The sequence below is a fragment of the Oncorhynchus kisutch genome, linkage group LG14, assembly GCF_002021735.2.
Source record: "Oncorhynchus kisutch isolate 150728-3 linkage group LG14, Okis_V2, whole genome shotgun sequence".
NCBI classification, from domain to species: domain Eukaryota; kingdom Metazoa; phylum Chordata; class Actinopteri; order Salmoniformes; family Salmonidae; genus Oncorhynchus; species Oncorhynchus kisutch.
Window position 1 is genome coordinate 24,514,484 of NC_034187.2, and position 14,327 is coordinate 24,528,810.

The 14,327-nt window shown below is 43.6% G+C and overlaps 1 protein-coding gene across 1 annotated transcript; it reads left to right on the plus strand.

Moving 5' to 3' along the window:
• The first annotated feature begins 652 nt into the window (after positions 1 to 652).
• Positions 653 to 14,033, plus strand: trmt61a (tRNA methyltransferase 61A). The gene is made up of 4 exons (XM_020501289.2): positions 653 to 923; positions 1,906 to 2,268; positions 8,438 to 8,704; positions 13,093 to 14,033. Exons 2-4 carry the CDS (start codon positions 1,938 to 1,940, stop codon positions 13,383 to 13,385), a joined length of 891 nt encoding a protein of 296 aa, XP_020356878.1. The 5' UTR covers positions 653 to 923; positions 1,906 to 1,937; the 3' UTR covers positions 13,386 to 14,033.
• The last annotated feature ends 294 nt before the right edge of the window (positions 14,034 to 14,327 follow it).

Below are 14,327 nucleotides of genomic sequence, written 5' to 3' on the forward strand. Positions count from 1 at the left end.
ATACTGGGGTGCAAAGAAGCAAGATAAATAAATAAATAAATACAGTATGGGGATGAGGTAGATAGATGGGCTGTTTACAGATGGGCTATGTACAGGTGCAGTGATCTGTGAGCTGCTCTGACAGCTGGTGCTTAAAGCTAGTGAGGGGGATATGAGTCTCCAGCTTCAGTGATTTTTGCAGATCGTTCCAGTCATTGGCAGCAGAGAACTGGAAGGAAAGGCGACCAAAGTAGGAATTGGCTTTGGGGGTGACCAGTGAGATACCGGCTGGAGTGCGTATATACACAGACTCTGGGCCTAAATAACTGTTCTTTGCTAAAACTGTTTGCAATTCCTAGGGATTCATAAACAAATGTAGGACCATCGTGTGAAAAATTATGATTTACAGTAAATTGATTGTTTGGCCTTTCTTGTTTTTTCTTTTCTTTTACACATATATACCCCCCCCCCCCCAAACCCAAAGAGACAAAAACATAACAACCAAACATACACAGAAAAAAAAATCCAATAATAAAAATACATTAAAAGTATAATATGCAGTCACAGATAATTAAGCAATAATGCAGATTATGTTCTGTCTTTTTAAGAAATGCCCTACGTCATCAACTGGAGCCTGCGCATCTCAGTTTGAGAATAATTTAAAGCGCCGCATTTGCGCCTTTTCACAGATTTATATATCATCTAAACTGCCTCATTCATTGCAGGATTCATGATTACTGTGAAGGCGAATAGTTTAAATGTTTGTGAACAGGAGCCTCGTCTGGTCAGTCTGATGACAAATCCACACGTGAGCTCTGCAGCATTTGAACAGCAAGTAACAAGTCTTAACTGATCCTCAACCTCTCAAAATAGCTAGAAGTTACTTCTCACAGCTAATTCAATTTAGCTTTTATAGTTTCAAGTACCTAGCTACATTTGATAAGGTATGTCAACGTTTGCTCGCCGTGACTGTTCATTGACTAACGAATGGGGTCCGATTTAGCGTCCAACCGTGTTTCCATAGGTAGCTAGCTAACGTAGCGAGCTAGTTAACCATTGAGATACGTTTTCCACAGTGAAGTTGCCGAATAGCGGACTTGCAAAATCAAGATTAGCTAGGTATATTTGTTGTTGTTAAGTTAAACTATCGGTAACTTACTTGGTTAACGTTAGCCACATTGACTAACCTTAGTTTGCTAGTTAACGGTTTAAAATGTATCTAACGTTATCTAATTTATCTAACGTTAGCTAGCTACAGTAGCTACCTAGATTGATATGTTAACTTACTAGCGAGCTAACAAAGTTTCATAACTAACGTTATATATTTAAAAATTCACAAACGACTTTCCACTTAGTTTCTCCATATTATTGTCCGCCAGTCACACTTAAGTGTCTCCCTACTGTTTTTATTCGACAATAAACAAACCGTTTAGAATTATTAAATCATACTTGTTTTCAAAACAAATAACAAACGCCGATACAGTGCACGCACATCGAATCGCAGTGGTCACATAAAAAACAAATATTTAGCAAATGTTATTGCTGGTGTAGCGAAATGCTTGTGTTCCTAGCTCCAACAGTGCAGTAGTATCTAACAATACACACACATCTAAAAGTAAAAATGAGCATTTGAATGAGTATGAAAGTAAACAAACCCATTTGGAGTTTGGTTTGGATCATATTTGACAGACCACAAGTGTCCATTTAAAAGTACATTTACAACTCGCATAGAAGAGGCAGGTCTGATCTCACCTAAACTATAAGCTAATGTAGCCCAATACATTGATCAAACTTGTATTTGTATTAATTTGTGAAAAGGATGTTCTGGTTGTCATATGGGAAATCTTCACTAGTTTCCACTCCTTTTGACTTCATTTCTTTGCAGAGAAAACACCTGAAACTTTTCACTTTGGTTCCCTCTTGTAGACCCCCGTGATAGGAGTCAAACCAGGCCGGCCATGAGTTTTGTAGAGTATTCAGAGTTCATCCAGGAGGGCGACGTAGCAATTATCTTCCTGGGTCATGACTCAATGATGCCGGTCAAGGTGCAGCAGGGTGCCCAAACACAAACACGCTACGGAGTCATCCGCCACTCCAAAGACCTGATAGGCCAGCGCTTTGGCACCAAGGTCACCTGCAGCAAAGGTGGCTGGGTCTATGTGCTGCACCCCACTCCTGAATTGTGGACCCTCAACCTGCCCCACCGCACCCAGATCCTCTACACAACAGACATTGCCAACATCACCATGATGCTGGAGCTCAAGCCTGGCTCTGTTGTCTGTGAATCAGGTGAGAGGGACAAAACCAGGTGTTTTACAACTTTATGTAAGCTACTTTATCTGAGGACATGAGTCATTTGAATCTTTCCATAACTTCACCCATTGCACTGAATAATTGCTTAACATACTCATAAAGTAGAAATATTACATGTTCCCTGTAAGAGAGGGACACAGATAATGAGAAAACATCTGGAGGAAGTATTTGTCATAGACTAGTGGTAAGCCACTTAAAAACAAAAGGATAAATGTGACACCAATTATTCTTCGAACAGAGGTCGGTAAGCAAAAGCTCCCGCTCAAGAGCCGAGGGAAGTGGTTGGGACAACAACACACTTGGCTTTTGGTGATGCATGCCAAGTTGTCATGATTATCAAGAGTTTATAAAATACGTCTGTTTTCATTGGGTCACAGCATCACATTTACATTGAGGCCTGTTGAAGTTATGCTCTTTTAAAGCAGAGAGAAATTAATATTGTGGTTTTACATCCCATTATTAACCTATTCAGTTAAGCGGTCAGTAATTTATGACAATAACCTGATCTGAACTAGACTTGAGATGGAACACCGCAGTAGTACCATCTAGAAATATTCCCCAAGTAAGGAGGGTGAACTGGTTGAATTCAATGCAGAATTAAAGTGATTGTGTGTGGGTGGTTAATGGATGTTGACGCAGCCTGGGCTGTGTACGTGTCTGGCTTGGAGGGTCTGGGGTCAGATGGCTGCTTTTGCTGCAGTGCTTCATCATGTTTAACTGCTGTGCTGTTCATTCCTTCCCGATTCACGGGTTATAGATGGAACACCAGTAAACTTGTGCGAATTCCCAGATGGCGTATCGATGAACAAAACTGCTTGGTCAGCCCCTGACATAATGGGGAGCTGCAACATGTCTGCAGTGTTGTCACATTTATTAGCCTCTTCATGTGGGTGTTTACTTTGCTTTGAAAAAGGTCTGGTTCCCAAACACATACACAGGGAGCAAAAAGCTGAGGCATTACTACAATGCACCATTGAATGCTGAGTCATTTTTGTTGGTTGGTTTTGAACTTGTGTAATATAGTGTAATATAATGTAGCCTAATTTGAGTGATGAAAAACCCCTAATGTACCAACCTGAGTATCACCTGCCCTCTCATTAGATTTTCATTCTTTTTTTTGACATTGAAACCATGTTTCACTCTGTAGAAAATAAATACTTATTGGATGTCTGGTCAGATGTTATTCCTAAATGTTGATTTATAATGGCTGACAAGACTGGAAGCTTATTAACTGATTATATGTAAAAATCTACTTTATTACCTGCTAATACATGAACACTGGATGACGACAATAAGCATATCTAAGCGATTACTTGTCCATTCTCAGGGGTGACTTATATTTTGTGTCCTGAGTGACTTTGAATGAGCTATGTAAACAGGCAGTGATTTATCAGTTGGCTGTCCTGAGCACACCATGTGTTGTAGGGGAAATGCACAGTCACATAGATGAATCATCTAGATTGTGCTGAAGGTCGCCATTCTAGCCCCAACCCTAGCAGAAGGTCTCATGTTCTGCTCCTTCACATGTCATTGTTTAATTTCTTCGCTGACCAGGCTCCATCCTGCTGCCAGGAATAGATTAGAACTTTTGATAGGAGTCCCAGGTCAGGGCTGTTTTCATCAACGCTGGCTTTATGGGAAAGCTAATGGGTTCTCACTGCTCAGAGCCTCTGAAGAACATGCCAAATGCAGCTGCCTTGTTATCCAATCAGGTGGCACCCTCGTGATGGGCTGAGTGCCAGTGCTAATGGCCGTTTTGTGAGATGGGGAGAGACTTTGGGCTCTTGTCCTGCCGCTCATCCTCCTCAGCAGCAGAAATGTGCAATGTCTCTTCATTTACATTTTAGTTATTTAGCAGACGCTCTTATTCAGAGTGACTTTGTGCATTCATCTTAAGATATCTAGGTGGGACACCCACATCACAGGCATAGTAAGTACATTTTTTTCTCAATAAAGTAGCTATCAGCAAAGTCAGAGCTAGAAGGGTGTGGTGATTATTTAAGATACTCTGTGAAGAGGTAGGGTTTCAGGTGCTTTCGGAAGATGGGCAGGGACTCTGCTGTCCTAGCTTCAGGGGGAAGCTGGTTCCACCATTGTGGTGCCAGGACAGAAAAAAGCTTGGACTGAGCTGAGCAGTAGCTGCCCTCCCATAGGGGTATGAGGGCCAAGAGACCAGCGGTGGCAGAACAGAGTGCTCAGTTTGGGGTGTAGGGTTTGACCATAGCCTGAAGGTAAGGAGCGGCAGTTCCTCTTGCTGCTCCGCAGGCAAGCACCATGGTCTTGTAGTGGATGCGAGCTTTGACTGGAAGCCAGTGGAATGTGCAGAGGAGCGGGGTGACATGGGTTCTGCGTTCTGGATAAGTTGCAGGGGGTTGATGGCACAAGCAGGGAGCCCAGTCAACAGCGAGTTGCAGTAGTCAAGACGGGAGATGACAAGTGCCTGGACAGTCAATTTCACACATCAGCAAACCATACTCACAGATGGTGCTCTATCCCTCGGTCCTGACCTCTTTCGCTCTCATTCAGTCTTTGTCTCTGGCTTTCACATGGCAGGCTTATTAAATTAACAAGGCCACTCTCAGATTCTGAATAAGCTCTTGTAACCAGTGGAAGATAGAAATGGCATGTCCTCAGTGCATGCCATGCTACAATTTGCAGAACAAATAGGCCTTCACATGTACTTTGTGAGGAATGTTCCTGCTTGGTAGTACCATGGAAGGTGACTAGATGTTTTAGATATTTGCGATTTGAAGCACCTTAGTGCGTAAGAATTGTCATAGTACATCACACACACACTTGAATAGGATTTGAGCAGAGTTGTGAATGAAATTAGGCAGTAAACTACACTGAACAAAAATATAAACACAACACATGAAGCATTGGTTTCACGAGATGAAATAAAAGATCCCAAAAATGTTTCATATGGAAGAAAAGCTTATTTCTCTCAAATTTTGTGCACAAATTTGTTTACATCCCTGTTAGTGAGCATTTCTCCTTTGCCAAGATAATCCATCCACCTGACAGGTGTGGCATATCAAGAAGCTGATTAAACAGCATGATCATTACACAGGTGAACCTTGTGCTCGGGACAATAAAAGGCCACTAAAATGTGCAGTTTTGTCACACAACACAAGCCACAGATGTCTCATGTTTTGAGAGAGTGTGCAATTAGCATGCTAATTGAAGTAATGTCCCCCGGAGCAGTTGCCACATAATTTAATGTTCATTTCTCTACCATAAGCTGCCACCAATGTCCTTTTACAATTTGAACCGAGTGCCCCATGTTGGGTTTATGGTATGGGCAGGCATACAGTGCCTTTGGAAAGTATTCAGACCCCTTGACACATTTTATGTTGCAGCTTATTCTAAAATGTATGCAATTTTTTCCCCCTTATCAATCTACACAATACCCCATAATGACAAAGCAAAAATAGTTTTTGTAGGTTTTTTTGTTTGTTGTTGCATTACTTTGTTAAAGCACCTTTGGCAGCGATTACAGCCTTGTCTTCTTGGGTATGACGCTACAAGCTTGGCACATCAGTATTTTGGGATTTTCTCCCATTCTTCTCTGCAGATCCTCTCAAGCTCTGTTAGGTTGGATGGGGAGTGTTGCTGCACAGCTATTTTCAGGTCTCTCCAGAGATGTTTGATCAGGTTCAAGTCTGGGCTCTGGCTGTGTCCCGAAGCCACTCCTGCATTGTCCTGGCTGTGTGCTTAGGGTTGTTGTCCTGTTGGAAGGTGAAACTTTGCCCCTGTCTGAGGTCCTGAGTGCTCTGGAGCAGGTTTTCACAAGGATCTCTCTGTACTTTGCTCTTTTCATCTTTCCCTCAATCCTGACGAGTCTCCCAGTCCCTGCCGCCGAAAACATCTCCACAGCACGATGCTGCCATGGATGGTGGCAAGTTTCTTTCCAGAAGTGACGCTTGGCTTTCAGGCCAAAGAGTTCCATCTTGGTTTCATCAGACCAAAGAATCTTGTTTCTCATGGTCTGAGTTTCCTTTAGGTGCCTTTTGGCAAACTCCAAGCGGGCTGTCATGTGCCTTTTACTGAGGAGTGGCTTCCGTCTGGCCACTCTACCATAAAGGCCTAATTGGTGGAGTGCTGCAAAGATGGTTGTCCTTCTGGAAGGTTCCCCCATTTCCACAGAGGAACTCTGAAGCTCTGTCAGTGACCATTGGGTTCTTGGTCACCTCCCTGACCAAGGCCGTTCTCCCCAGAATGCTCAGTTTGGTCGGGTGGCCAGATCCAAGAGTATTGGTGGTTCCAAATTTCTTCCATTTAAGAATGATGGAGGCCACTGTGTTCTTGGGGACCTTCAATTCTGTAGACATTATTTGGTACCCTTCCCCAGATCTGTGCTTCGACACATTCCTGTCTCGAAGCTCTATGGACAATTCCTTCGACCTCATGGCTTGGCTTTTGCTCTGATATGCACTGTCAACTGTGGGACCTTATATAGACAGGTGTGTGCCTTTCCAAATCATGTCCAATCAATTGAATTTACCACAGGTGGACTTCAATCAAGTTGTAGAAACATCTCAAGGATGATCAATGGAAACAGGATGCACCTGAGCTCAATTTCGAGTCTCATAGCAAAGAGTCTGAATACTTATGTTTTTTATAAATTTGCAAAAATGCCTAAACCTGTTTTCACTTTGTCATTATGGGGTATTGTTTGTACATTAATGAGGGAATAGGCTGTAACTTAACAAAATGTGGAAAAATTCAAGGGGTCTGAATACTTTCTGAATGCACTGTAAACTACGGACATCAAAGACATTTTATCGATGGCAATTTGAATGCACATAGATATGTGACAAGATCCTGAGGCTCATTGTTGTGTCATTCATCCACCTCCATCACCTCATGTTTCAGCATGATAACGCACAGATATGTACACAATTCCTGGAAGCAGAAAATATCCCAGTTCTTCCATGGCCTACATGCTCACCAGGCATGTCACCAATTGAGCAAGTTTGGAACGCTCTGATTATCGTGTATGACAGCGTGTTCCAGTTTCCGCCAATATCCAGCAACTTCCCTAGACATTGAAGAGAAGTGGGACAACATTCCACTGGCCACAATCAACAGCCTGATCAACTCTATGCAAAGGAGATGTTGGGCTGCATATGAGGCAAATGGTGGTCAAACCAGGCACTGACTGGTTTTCTGATCCACACCCCTACTTAAAAAAAAATTAATAACATTTTTTTTAAAGTGTTTCTGACCAACAGATGCATGTCTTTATTCCCAGTCATGTGAAATCCATAGACTAATGATTTCATTTAAATTGACTGATTTCCTTATGAACTGTAACTCAGTAAAATCTTTTGAAATTGTTGCGTGTTTTATATTTTTGTTCAGTATACAAAGCCTTGGAAATGGTTTACCATGCAGCACTACCCACACACAGCATCATCGTAGTATCCTTTCCTTCAGACCCTTCATATACAGTTGTTGTTTAGACCAGACACTTGTGATCCAGTTGAAGGTCCAGGAGAGACTCGGTAGTACAGCTCTCAGCCCCTCTGCTGTGCCCCTGGCTCTGTCAGTCATCCGGTTAGTCGACTGCTGTGGCGTTAGCAAGTCAATGTACCGCTGTGGGGTAAACATTGCCCCCATTGTTGCCATGAGAACAAAAGCAGCAGTGACGCAATTTCAGCAGCACTGTAGCCCATCGCCATGTTCCCCTCCCTTGTCACATGATCACTTCAGATGTGATCAGACACAACTGCAGTTGTTGTGGTTATATGACACTCCCAAGGTTTGATTACACTTTTGATGCTTGCACACTGTACTACTGTACATCAGACACGTTGATTGAGTATAATGACATGAAAATGGAAGCACTTCTGTATCGATCTGTTTTCTACATTTTTCTCAGTTGTTGTGAACGCCCCAGTCATCTATAACAGGATTTCCCAAACTCAGTCCTGACCTTTTGCCCTAGCACTACATAGCAGATTCAAATAATCAAAGCTTGATGATGAGTTGGTCATTTGAATCAGCTGTGTGCTAGGGCAAAAACCAAAACGTGCACCCGGGAGGGGGGGGGGGGGGGGCAGGACTGAGTTTGGGAAACCCTGATTCATGACACCACCACTGCTACTAGTCTCAACCCATTCCCTGTATGTTTTGTTTGTAGGCACAGGCAGCGGCTCTCTGTCCCACGCCATCCTGCGAACCATCGCTCCTACTGGTCATCTACACACTGTGGAGTTCCACCAGCAGCGTGCTGAGAAGGCGGCTGAGGAGTTCAGGGAGCATCGCGTAGGCCACCTGGTCACCGTCCGCAACCAGGACGTCTGCAAGGAGGGCTTTGGAGTGACGGGGGTCGCAGACGCTGTCTTCCTGGACATCCCCTCCCCCTGGGAGGCTGTCAAACATGCCAAGAATGCCATGAAGAGGCAGGGTAAGAAGGGGTGTGCGTGTGTAGAAGCAGCCAGGAACTTGGTCCAGAGAACATGACTTTGGCTTGTCCACTCATGAATCCCAGCCAGCCTTTGTTCTCTGGCTGTGCAATGTAGTACAGTCAGTGCCATATTGGATATTGATCCGGGTCAGCAGAGCTCTCATTAAATGTGCCCTTGGCTCAGCTCATGCTTGTTCCTCTCTGTTACTTCCTTGTCACATGGATGCAGAATAACGTGACCTGACTAAAGAGCATGCAGTGGTCTCCATAGAGATCAGGACCCATGTGCAGTGGGGACAAGCCTGGGCAAGTTGGCAGCTTTGTGGGGTGGTCAGTATGTGTGCGTGTGTGACTGTATAGGCTAAAGGTGGGACATGGTTAGAATACATCCTTAGGTTATGAAGTATTCACATAGTGCCCTAGGCTAGTACAGTTACTTACTTAGGATCACTGGTTTATAAACAGCTTTATAAAATATTTGTATAATCCCAAGGTGCATAAACAGATGGAATGTGGGACATGGACTAGTAACGGTGCAGAGAGACTCCAGCACCCTTTCCTACCTTCTCTCCTGTGGTAGACTGTTCAGTCCTCCCTTCTATGGTTTTCACGTCTGCGTTTTCCTCTCTAGCTATCTGACTCCCCCTTACACACAGAGCCACAAGCAAACAGACAGATATCTGGATGTAGAATCAGTCTCATGACCATACAGGGTTATGTGCTGCAGGGAGGTAGTGTGAGCCTCCTTTAGGCAAGGCACAATTTTGTTCCCTCTCTTCAGGGCTGAGACACTGGAGTCCCAGTCTCTCCCACACTCCTCTAGAGGACTGGACACTATGGAGCCGTCTCTCTCCATGCTTCAGCCAAGGGCATCTAGCATTTGACCTGTCAATTATACCGCCCTTGTGAGCTTCACATGCTCCTGTACAGTCCTTGTGTAACCACTAATAAAGGAGATTTCCGTGCATTTTCCTTTCCCTGCTTTAGATTTGGTCTGTAGTATCTGGGAACCAGGGTAAGGGGAAGAATGTGGAGCATGGAGCAGAGGAAATGGCTGCCTTTTTTTTCTCTAAATCTTTTCATTATTTGGCCAGTGGCCTGCACCTTTTATTTAGAGAAGCTGTGCTCAGAGGACCCTAGATCCTGGCACAAACCCTCCTGCCCCCCACACACCCCCTCTGTTTGCCAAAGACATGGGGCTGATTGGGGCTGTGTTTTGAGCTTTCCAGAGAGAAGTGCTGCTCCTATTTGTCAATGGAATGTCTTATCTGAGAGATCCCAAGTTTCCAACACTAGACATTGGCTGTGTCTGTAATCTGGCTTGTCTATTACATACTTAAACTGCGTACTGTACTAATCGTACTACATACCATTTAGAACGTACTGTTTAGTGAAATCGAATGCAGTAAGCAAGGAATATCAGCATACTAGGCTCATCCTTCTGAGAGTACGTCATCTTATACCCTGACTACACGACGCAAAATACATTTCGAAATCTGTTACTCAATTATTGCACCCACACTGCTCGCGCGCGTCAACAAGCATCTGCGATGCCAAGGGCTAAAATAGAAGTCCTTTCTATTCCTGACGCAGATCGCGCTGCAAGTCCTGCCTCTCCCATCTCCTCATTGGTTTATAGAAGCAGGTACCCACGTGGCATCTCCTCATTGGTTTTACTCGCGTGGGTGATTGAAAGACGAACTGTGTTGCCGGTGTTGTGGTAATACAATGAAAGTTTAGATGCCAATCACAATATAAGGTCAAAGATCAAAAAAGCCTGGAAGGAGAGATGACTAGAAACGATTTGGTTGACCGTTTTATGTGTGGATTAATTGTCGGGAGTAGAAGACCTAAACAACCTAATGTTTATAACGCAGGACAAATTAACTAGCACCAGCAAGCTAACTAAATAGGACAAATTAGCTAGCAAGTGCAAGCTAACTAGCTAAATTGCCATAAATGTTTCATGCTTTTCGACCTGTCCCCAAATTTAATATAAATGGTTCAGAGTTTGTTTTGATATTTTAACCTGCGTGTCGTGATCACGTTTGGTGTAGGGGGACAAAATAAATTTAGTTGATTCCCGCCATTCGTTGATTTTTAGTACAGTGTAACCCCTCAGCTGGTGTCAGACACACATGGGTCTCGAAAGACAATTCTCTTCCTCAATAGTGTGCAGCAAATTCTCAATAGTGTGCAGTATGACATCCTGGCATTTAAAGCATACTACAGTTTCAGAATTTCACATACCCTAAACATTTATGTTTTTGCATATCCAAAATGCCTGCTATTTGTAATGCAAGTACAGGTATTCAGACGCGGGCACTAGTTTTTGTAATGGCTTGTCTAGTAAGGCATATCTTACTTTACTTCGACTTTGGTGTGTGTGTGTGTGTGTGTGTGTGTGTGTGTGTGTGTGTGTGTGTGTGTGTGTGTGTGTGTGTGTGTGTGTGTGCTTGGCACATACTAGTAAATGTCTGCATGTGTTGCTTCCTGGACTCATTAGGCTAAAAAGCCACCTCACTTTGTCGATTTAACGATAAATTCTTTGATTTTGGCTTCTGTAATAGATGTGTGATTTAGACAACATTCTTTCCTCAAGTCTGTCAAGGTTCTTGAAGATATTTAATGATGTGTGTAGGCTGTTTCTCTGGATACTTTAGCCCAGTGGAAACGCATGCATAGTCTTGTGTGTTTGTGATTCTACCCACTCGTATTGCATTCTGCTTCATCTTTCAGATCTGTGTATTACAACACTGGTCCTGTGACTGATTTCTTGTCACCATAGAAGCAAAACATGCGCACAAACTCAATCTCCTCCCTGGAGCCTGAGTGTTGCACGTCCAGGTTTTGGCCAGAGAGGAGGAGGAGGTGGTGGAGGTAGACTAGAGAGCAGGAGGAGGAGACGATTCTAGTGATCCTGGGTTAAGTGGATCTGCTGTGATCCTGTTAAACTACACTAATGAGTGGCAGGGCTGTCCCTCTCTCCCACTCCACCTGTCCTAGTCCTGCTCCAACTGCTTTACTCCATCTGTCCTTACACAACCCTCTGTTATCCTTATTAGGCCTGGCCACACAGAACGCACACAACGTCCCTGTTTAATGATGAGGCCACTTGACAATTCCTGACAGTCTCAGGACTGCTCGGACTATTGGGGCTTTTAAAGCAGGCCTTAAAGCTGAAAAGTCTAAGCAGAACATTTGTTTTTTTTTGTGCGCCATTTCTATGTTTCCCATTCCTAACTTTAGTTTTTACTTCTTTTACTTTCGGTTTTGTACACCAGCTGAAAAGAAAATGTTTTATTGAAAATATATTTCACCGCGGTTTAGATGGTACAATGATTCTCTACACTCTGGGTGCTTATTTTGTCACATAAACTGAAATCAGGTGAACTGTTAGAATTTTAGCAACCAGCAACCATTGACTCATCTTTATCGGCTGGCCTACCCTTCCTTGAAGACTTTTATGAGATAAAATATAATGTAAAAAAATATATATTTATTTTCTCTTATTTAAATGCACTTTGAAATTATTTTTGTGTTGCTATGGTGATGACCCTTGTTGACCAGTGGTTGATTGAGAGAAGCAGAAGAGGTGGAGCTAGTGGTGACCAGGTTGTCGACAACACAAATCCAGAAAGTGTGTGATAGCTATTGTTCAAGGCATTCGACAACTAGCTAGTCAAAATATCTGAGAGAGCCTTGCATTCTGACCAAGGCTGCCTAGCCTCAGATGTTTTGACTAGCTAGTTGTTGAATGCCTTGAACAATAGCTATCACACACTTTCTGGATTTGTGTTGTCGACAGCCTGGTCACCACTAGCTCCACCTCTTCTGCTTCTCTCAATCAACCACTGGTCAACAAGGGTCATCACCATAGCAACTACAATGACTTGAGCAACCAGTGGAACATTTCAATGTGTTCTTCTTTAAACTAAACACAGGTCATGTGTATAGCATTTTACCTCTTGCTTTTAAAATGGTTGACTTGCTTCTTCGGTGTTCAACATAACACACAAGAACAATAAGATGTTTATGATTAGGCCAATATCTCATTGTTGTGGATATCAAAAATCTTTGGCTTTGTAAATCTCTTGACGTGTTTGATGTCAGCATTGGAATCCAATTCACCAGCCGAGTCTGTCTTCTGAATCACAATATGCCTCTTAAAGGTGGCTGGAGGAGTGTCCAAAATCTCCATTAGGGATGAATAAACCAAACTCTGGAAGTTTACATAGATACTGCCAAAAGTAAAGTGTGTGAGATTGAAACAGAATAACTGACTCAATAACTGGCTCTCCTTTTCTCTGCTTATTTGTCCTTTCTCTGTCCCCACCCCTTTCTGTATCCTGTCATCTCCTTCTGTCCCCACCTCTCTCTCTCTGCAGGGGGTCGTGTGTGCTCCTTCTCCCCGTGTATTGAGCAGGTGCAGAAGACTGTTGAGGCGCTGGCTAATGAGGGTTTCCAGGAGATCAGCACTCTAGAGGTTCTGCTAAGGGTGCATGACGTGCGCTCAATCACACTCCCCTTGCCGGACTTTGGGTCCGACCAGCCCTTGGAGACCCCGACTGACACCCCAGTCCCTAGCAATGCTTCTGTTCTCTGTAAGACAACCACGCCGCCCAGGGACATGGCAGGGCACACTGGCTACCTTACCTTCGCCACCAAACCCTCTGTGTAGAGGACTGACTGCTGGAGGTTGGAGTGGGCAGAGACTGTTGTCTAGGAGACTATGGCTGGGGAACTACACAAGGTCTAAATGCAGTGCTGATGACTTGAGACCTGACCTGACTCGGGTGGAAAACCTGCTCAGACTGATATACTGTACTTTACCTTCCTCTCCACTGCTCAGCTAAAACTCTACATTTCAGTCGACAGCTGACATCCTTTTGGAGAGAGACATGATTGAGAAATTGCTGCTGTTTTAGGCTATTTCCGGTGTCTTTCGTAGACTTTGATGAATGTATACACACAAACCCACACATCCCTAACACACTTTAACAGAGGGAGGAAGAGCGGGCTAAGTGGGATTCTATAAATAGGCTGCTGATTGCTGAGGGTCTCTACACAGGGCTGTGAAGAGCTGTCTGAGAGGTTCGCTCTTAGTCTGTACAATCGCTCTAATCACGCTACTGATATGTTCTTGCATCATTCATGCTTGAAATAATAGTATCTTATCCCCCATTGTTACCCAGTTTCTCTCTCTCGAGGACAGTTTTTTGTTGCAATTTTTACATTTGTAGAATGGTGGGAGAAATTGTGTTTTGTCTCAGCTGAGATGGATGCTGTAACAAGGCTAAATAAACACCTTACCGTTCTTCCTACTGCCCTCTGCTTGTGACGTTTTCTTTAACTATGGTCTGCTATTATCATCATTGCTGGATGGCCGGTGGCTCCAGACCAAAAAAGGCAGAGAAGTGGCAGCCGTTCTAGGCTGGGAGGAGGAGATGTTCTCCACTGCTCTTTCTCTTTGTGAGGGACTGTAAACCTCACTCTTTGATTGGTGGGATATTTTTTTATTGAACCTTTTATTTTTAATGCTGAAACCAAGGTCTCTTTTCCATATTAGCCCAGTATAGCGCCACAATACACAAACATTAAACTACACATTCATATATACAAA